General features: G+C 43.7%; 1 protein-coding gene across 1 annotated transcript; it reads right to left on the bottom strand.

The window, feature by feature from the left end:
• Positions 1–1,529: 1,529 nt before the first annotated feature.
• Positions 1,530–6,078, bottom strand: ntpcr (nucleoside-triphosphatase, cancer-related). Its single transcript, XM_080016759.1, has 5 exons — positions 6,008–6,078; positions 5,053–5,215; positions 4,867–4,969; positions 3,960–4,169; positions 1,530–2,172 (listed from the first exon to the last, which is right to left on the bottom strand). Exons 1-5 carry the CDS (start codon positions 6,036–6,038, stop codon positions 2,095–2,097), a joined length of 585 nt encoding a protein of 194 aa, XP_079872885.1. The 5' UTR covers positions 6,039–6,078; the 3' UTR covers positions 1,530–2,094.
• Between the last annotated feature and the right edge of the window lie 944 nt (positions 6,079–7,022).

Raw genomic sequence — 7,022 nt, 5'->3', positions numbered from 1 at the left:
GAAATCACCATTGCATGCTTCTACTTAAATGCCCTACTTTCATGATATAATATCACTGCTGTGTGAACTTTTTACATTTTCCATAAATTTCATCAGAAATATATATATATATATATATATACAGTATATACACACACACATATATAAAGGTAACTTTCTAACTAGTAAATTTCATTCCAGTTCTTGGACAATTTTTCCACCCAGATCTGTCACTGTGAGACGTGTTTTTTGCATGAATATTTTATCCATATTTGTCCACGGTTTCATATTTTCAGTGAGGACGCAATGTTTGAGGATTACGGAGCCCCTAAGGGGACATGGGAGTCGGACCCTGCAGGAGTGTCGACACTCCAAGGGACCCAACTATTTTTTACAGGGGATCCAACTTTTTCTCTGCTTCTTTTTTTGCATACATTCTTTACTGTACGAGGAGTCATTGAAAGCCTGATTCTGATTCTAATCAGGGGCCGATGGATTCCAGCACGTCATCCAAAGTGGATAATCAGTGTTTAGATAACATACCAAAGGTCTTAAATAACACATCCTGTAGCTACTCACAGTGAAAAGGTCCAATTCACGCATGATGAAAAGAGACCCGGCCATTTCACAAGCCTGACAGAAACATTTCCCAGCGCGCCCCGTGCGCACACATGAACGCACTGCGAGGCTGGCCAAGGCCTGTTTGTCATGGTCACCTCTGCTGCTCTTGCATAATCCCCAAAACTCTGCAGTGCCAGACCGAGCGCTTTGTTGGCTGTACATTTAGGGGACGAACCATACCATGCACAAAAACTATGCCAATCCATCTGATCAAAGGGTGTGTAGCCCCCCCAAAATAAAAGACTTCAGATAATCGTGTTTTTTCCACTTCGGCAACGACATATGACTGCGGCAGTTTTTGACTTTGAAGAGCTGAGCCGTGACTGGAAGTGGCATTGGATACAGTCGTACGTCAGCGGTGGTACAAAACAGATGCCGCCGCAGCAGCAAGTCTGACGCATATCACAGCTGGCAGCCCTCTGCTTGGCCGGCTTCACAAGGTACATCAGTTACACAAACAGAATTAGAAAGAGCCAATGGATTTTCACTGTGAAATGACCTAAAATTGCCTTATAAATAACATTCCAGAGAATTTTTTTTTTTTTTGTTGCTTTAATGCTGCTGGAAAGACTTGAAAAGCTCAGGCAATGTCTCAAAGTAAAATTCCACGAAAGGCCAATTTCACCTATTCACGGCCACGTAAAGCCATCACCGATAGTCAAAAACCAAGTACTTGAGCTTTCTCGAATCAGATTAGCAGCTACTGAGTTTGAAAGACTGTACAGCAGATCAATCTAACCTCCCCACCTTATTAAAACAGCAGCCGTCTGCCGGCGGTCTAAACAAGATTAGAGAGAAGCTCAAGGTTTAAACATTGCGACTGGCTTTTCAACAGTAACGTCTTCAGCGCAGAGACCTGCGTTGACGCGATGAAGACTATTCTAATCTTCATCGCCCTGAAAAATAAATCACCCCGTTTTTTCAGGATGTGGAGTAAAAAGCCCTGTGACAACAGTGGAACATATTCACATGGGTTTATTAGGAAAATACATCATTTGACCAATTTCCCTTTTTCCATCAATAAATCGGATTTGCTGACGAAAACAACTAAGAATTAAATGAATGTTGTGTCCGGTAAATGAAGGCAGGTGTCCACATCGAGACGTCGAAAGCAAAGAAAATGTTTACTTTGGGCTGAAAGCACAAACATTTATTGAACACTTGAAAACAATCTCTGACGCCCAGCTGAAGTTACTGCTTTCACGGCCGCTCCTCGATCAATCCCATAAACGCTGAAGCAATATGAAGGCTGCTCTCATGTCCGTTTCTTATATTAACAGATGTAAATGAATAATCCATGCACGGCGGAGGGAGGCTCACATTGTTAAAGTTGGCAATACTGGTTACAGGCAAGGCTTGTAATATAAAAGGTATTCAAATATGCCTCGGAGGAGACTACCTTCCAGTCATGAGTCAAAAAGCTGTTTTGCATACGCACGTGCAATAAATGTGCATCACTGTGCAAAACGCTGCATGTTGTCTCGCTGCATCACATTAGATTGTGCCTCTCAGGCAATCCCGCACTGCTGACACAATTTCCTGTAAAAGGACATTTCTGTTCTCCTTGGAAACCTGAAAGACAAAGTAGAACGTGGGGAAATCCTCTTCGAAATAGACTTTGCATCGGTAAAAACATTTGCATGGCGGCGGATGACAAAGTCGAGTTAATTAAACAGGAAGAAACAATATCGCTTTCATTTTGACTTTAAGCTAGCACAGGAAAAAACCATGCAATCTGTTGGGTTTCACTTAAAGGTATGGACACGGGTCATTACACCATAATGACTGACGTAGAATCGTTTGTTTCTAAATTATGTTTTCTTTTTATTTATATATGGTTGATAAAGCCCACGCTATCGGATTTTTGTCATGAAGATATCCTCTGATATTGGTTCGATACCTCACGGTATCGAACCAATATCCAATACCAGATTAGCGCCCTAAAGAAGAGACAGCCTTGGATATAAAACTCCTTGTGACCTCGTCAATAGAATCTATAGGTCAACAGATATAGTATTGCATTAAGGTCGTCTCCACAATCTCACAGAATGCTTACGCCTAAATAGCAACCCGGGAGCAGTGGCTCAGTAGGTGGAGCGGGTCGTCTAGTGTCGGAGGATTCGCCGATTCGGCCCGGTCCCCGGCTCCTGGTAGCGTGCTGAAGTGTCCTTGAGCAAGAAGCTTAACCCCCCTGCTCTCGTTGAGCTGCTGTGTCTTGCACAGCTGCCGCCGCCATCAATGTGTGTGTGTGTGTGTGTGTGTGAGAATGGGTGAATGTGAGGTATGCACTGTAAAGCGCTTTGAGTCGTGTGACTAGAAAAGAGCGATATAAATGCACTCCATTTACTATGAATATCAACCTGGTTCACCATTCGTGTGATATTAGCCTGTGAGACGAGCAGAAACTCGACTGATACTCGACGGCGATAAATTATTTTGACACTTGAGACCAGGCTTTGTTGTCGAATCAGTCACGCAAGGTTTCAGAGTTAATCCTGCTATGAGGGGGCTGGGGGGGGGGTCAAGCTCTCTCTTTGTAAGGGAGCAGATAGGAGAACTAGAGAGAATTGCCCGCTACAGCCTGTCAGGTAGAATGCACATACTGTAGGTCTGTGCAAAACTGCAGAGATCCATTGTTCATGTCATGAGAAGCAGAACACAACAGTACACAAACAGAACTGTTGGGAATACAATATTACACAAAAAAACAACAGAAATGTTAATAAGTTTAATAGCTTTTTGTTTAGTAGAATTCTATATCGTTAGTAATAAAAGTAAGGTACGTTTCATTTAGAATGATTTAGATATATATTTAATACAGCACAGACAATTAGTACTATTATATAACTATAAAACCCAGAATCGCAATTGTGGCGCTGCCCCTTGCGGCGCCACACAGAACAGCCACAACATTAAAACCACCACTAATAACCACTGATATTGTGTAGGTCCCACCAAAACAGCTGTGACCCGTGGAGGCATGGACTCCACAATGAGCCTTGGACGTCCATGACCCTGTTGCCGGTTCACCGGTCGTCCTTCCTTAGAGCACGTTTGGTAGGTACTAACCACTGCATAGCGGGAACAGCCCACAAGACCTGTGGTTGTGGAGATGCTCTGACCCAGTCGTCCAGCATCACAATGTGCTCCTTGTCAAAGTGGCTCAGATCCTTACGCTGCTTCAACACATCAACTTCAACAACTGACTGTTCACTTGCTGCCTCATACATCCCACCCCTTGACAGGTGCCATTGGAATGAGATGATCCATGTTATTCACTTCCCCTGTCAGTGGTGTTAATGTTGTGGCTGATGGGTGGGTGTTGTGTAATGTTGTGTCATTAAAGTCTATGTACTCACAGTAAAGACCTTCACGTCTCTTCTGCTTCGCACCTCTTCAACCAGGACGAGCGGTTTGCCCTTGGGGATGGGGATGGTGCCCAGAATAGAACTGTGTGAACTATTCAAGGTCTGTCTCACTGCTTGGATGAAGGGCTGGCTGAAGAGTTCCATTTTCCCAATTTCGTCAATCACAAACACCTTCCCCCTGCCCCCGCCAGCTTGTCCAATCTGAGAGAAGAAAGTTGTCTTTGTTGGTGGTGAGTTCAACACCAATGAGATAGTACTGTATTGTTCCCTTCAATGGGGAAGCATGAAGTACAGAGTACAGCAACAATAGAATGTACACAAAATTCACACATATCTACATAAGTATATATATATATATATATATATATATATATATATATATATAAAATAAAAGTAATCAAGCAATAATACAAAAAATAAAAGGCCCAAGAATGAGCAGAATCATTATTTTAATACAAGAGGACAGTGTTAATTACATTGTAATATAGTATTTCACCTCTTATTGAATTGTATCTTAAAGTATATTGGCCTTTTTTGAAGACATCTCAAGATATGTTAGTAAAATTGCAATATATGGCTGCACTATAAGTTGAATCATGACCCTTGCATTGTAATTTATGTGTTATTGCCCAATTATTAGCGATACAAATCTCTTAAACCTTAGCATTGGCTTAATAGTTGAAAATAACAAAATAAACTCTGCTTGAAATGCAAGGGTTTCAAATCGAGTAAGCCATAAGCATCATAACTTATCCTCGTTACTGCTTGGATAGTGAAAATGTTAATATTTTGTATCTTTCAGCAGCATAGGACAGACAGCACCATAAGCACTAAACGGTGTCACTTTGGAATTGGTGAATTTTCCAGGTCACTGACGGTGATCACTGATTTGGCTTACATTTCTGAAGAGGGGAAGGGACAGCTTTTCAAACGAAGGTAAATCAACCACATACTGGCCAACTGTGTACTCCCGTTGTCCGTGAGACACACCGGCAATGTCCCTGTGAAAGCCAAACGAGGTTCAGTCCTTTGGGAAAAAAACAAAGAAAAGGATTGACTTTTCAACGCGTTTCAGATCTGCTACCTTATCCTGGACAGGCGGCTCCTCTCTCCCGACACCGTTACGACGTCGAAGCCAACCCGGCGGCCTCCTTCTCGAACTTCCTTGGTGTAGAATCCCTCGACCACCACACCTGATGCCGCCAAGGCCTCACAAGCCTTCTGGACCAGGGTCGTTTTCCCCACGCCTACGCATATTAGAGAGACGGCCGTTATTTTAAAACAACGGATTTCTCTGTGTTCTCTGATGGAATTTGCAAGTAATAAACGGCCTTCCAGAGATCCCACGTGGAAAAACTATGGATGTCGGTGACATACACGACAACACAATAACAAAAGGAGGCATCACACTTTGGATGAATATGGAACAACATCCTTTCATTCTTTAATAGTGCCCAAAGGAAGCATCATAGTTAGCAGTCTGCAAAGTGAAAGGTATGGAGCTCGTTCGTCTAGTCATCTAAAGGTTGCTGGTTGGATCCCAGGCTCCTCCTGCTAGCATGCTGTAGTGTCCTTGAGCAAGACACTTAACCCCTAATTGCTCCTGATGGCTGCGTCCGTCAGTGTTTGAATAATTGTAAGTCGCTTTGGATAAAAGCGTCTGATCAATGTAATGTAATAATAATAATAATGCTCACTCCACTCAAACATGATATACGTGCTTTCTTCAGAAACTATTCCTGGAAGAACCTGTTTGTTTGTTTTTCGTGCAGGCTCTTGAAGGAATTTTTTGATTTGGGTTATAATTATGACATAAAGGTTTAATTCTGAGAGAGTAACAAGGGAACTACAGCTCAAGTACGGTTTGTTCTGTAGGATAAGTGCACAGAAAGGCTAAACACAATCGTGAACGCGTCTACTCCACAATGCTAGGCTACCGCTAGGCTACCGCTAGGCTAGCGCTAGGCCAGTCGGCGTGAATTATATTATGTCATTCATAACGAGTGCGAACAACTCGGAACGAGCTGCGTTGCTGTTACCAGGAGGCCCTGTCAAAAAAACGTGTTTCATCCTCTCGGACCGCCACGCTGCCGCTGTACTTCCGTCAACACACGGCTCCTGCGCATGCGCATGCTGGAACGCACAAGGGCGCCCTCCTTTAATGCTGCGTTCTCGCGCAACTCGGAAATCATCCGAGCCGTCCCCGCTCCCCAGATCAAAGTGTTCTTTTTTGCTCCGGGAAAACGTGGACGCCTACAGTAAATTAGTACTTGTTTGGCAAGCTTGTCAATTATACAAGCTCCAGAGAATCTTTGAGATCGAAATTAGACGTGTTCAAAAGTAAAAATATTCCAACTTAAATAACTGGTCCTTTGCTCTTTTCCATGCAGGATTTGGGATTTTCCCAAGTTTCAAATTCAACAGAATGCAGCACATGGCTCTGATGGGCTCATTGGTCTACCCCCAATACTAGTTTAGAATGTGCAGGGGTGGATTGCCCAGGGGCCAATGGAACTCAGGGGGCCCCTAAGCCAGAGCCTGATGCATGATGATGCACTAACGTTACATTCATTGTCCCGCTGTCAAGGGGCCCATCACTAGTATTCCTAACCCCTATCTACAGGGGAGGCTTAGCTGACGGTGTTGTCTCGGGTGCAAGAGCCGGGATTAGACTTGGCAAACTGCGGCGGACAATCATATGACAATGCCAGTAATATAACTGGAAAATATAATGGTTTGCAAGCTCATCTAAAGAAAAGGAAGCGATGCCGCAGCCAGGGCGCTCCAACCCTCGTGTGATTTTGTGGCTGTGCAGGGACCTTACTGACAGCTTTGAGACGGAAGCCTTCAGTCTACCCGGCGTTCGCCAGGTTTACAGACACGACGACCGCCGGGGAGCAGGGCGTCGAGCTTGACGGAAGACAAATCCAGAATAGAGGCGTTTAATGTTGATTTTAGAAGACGTCTGCGCCCAGGGGCCCATTGTCATAATCCGCCTATGGGAATGTGGCTCAATTATTTGATGCCATTTTACAAATTTAAACGACACATAAA

The sequence above is a fragment of the Zeus faber genome (assembly GCF_960531495.2).
Source record: "Zeus faber genome assembly, chromosome: 16".
In the NCBI taxonomy this organism is placed as follows: Eukaryota; Metazoa; Chordata; class Actinopteri; order Zeiformes; family Zeidae; genus Zeus; species Zeus faber.
The sequence above is the reverse complement of the archived record's forward strand: the minus strand, read 5'-3'. Positions and strand labels throughout refer to the sequence as shown.

Excerpts from the sequence above, each read along its gene's own strand:
- ntpcr (XM_080016759.1), bottom strand. The coding sequence starts at position 6,038 with ATGAAACACGTTTTTTTGACAGGGCCTCCTG. Across the intron at positions 5,216-6,007 it reads TTTTTTGACAGGGCCTCCTG|GCGTGGGGAAAACGACCCTG; the intron begins GTAACAGCAACG and ends TAATATGCGTAG. Across the intron at positions 4,970-5,052 it reads AGCCGCCTGTCCAGGATAAG|GGACATTGCCGGTGTGTCTC; the intron begins GTAGCAGATCTG and ends TGGCTTTCACAG.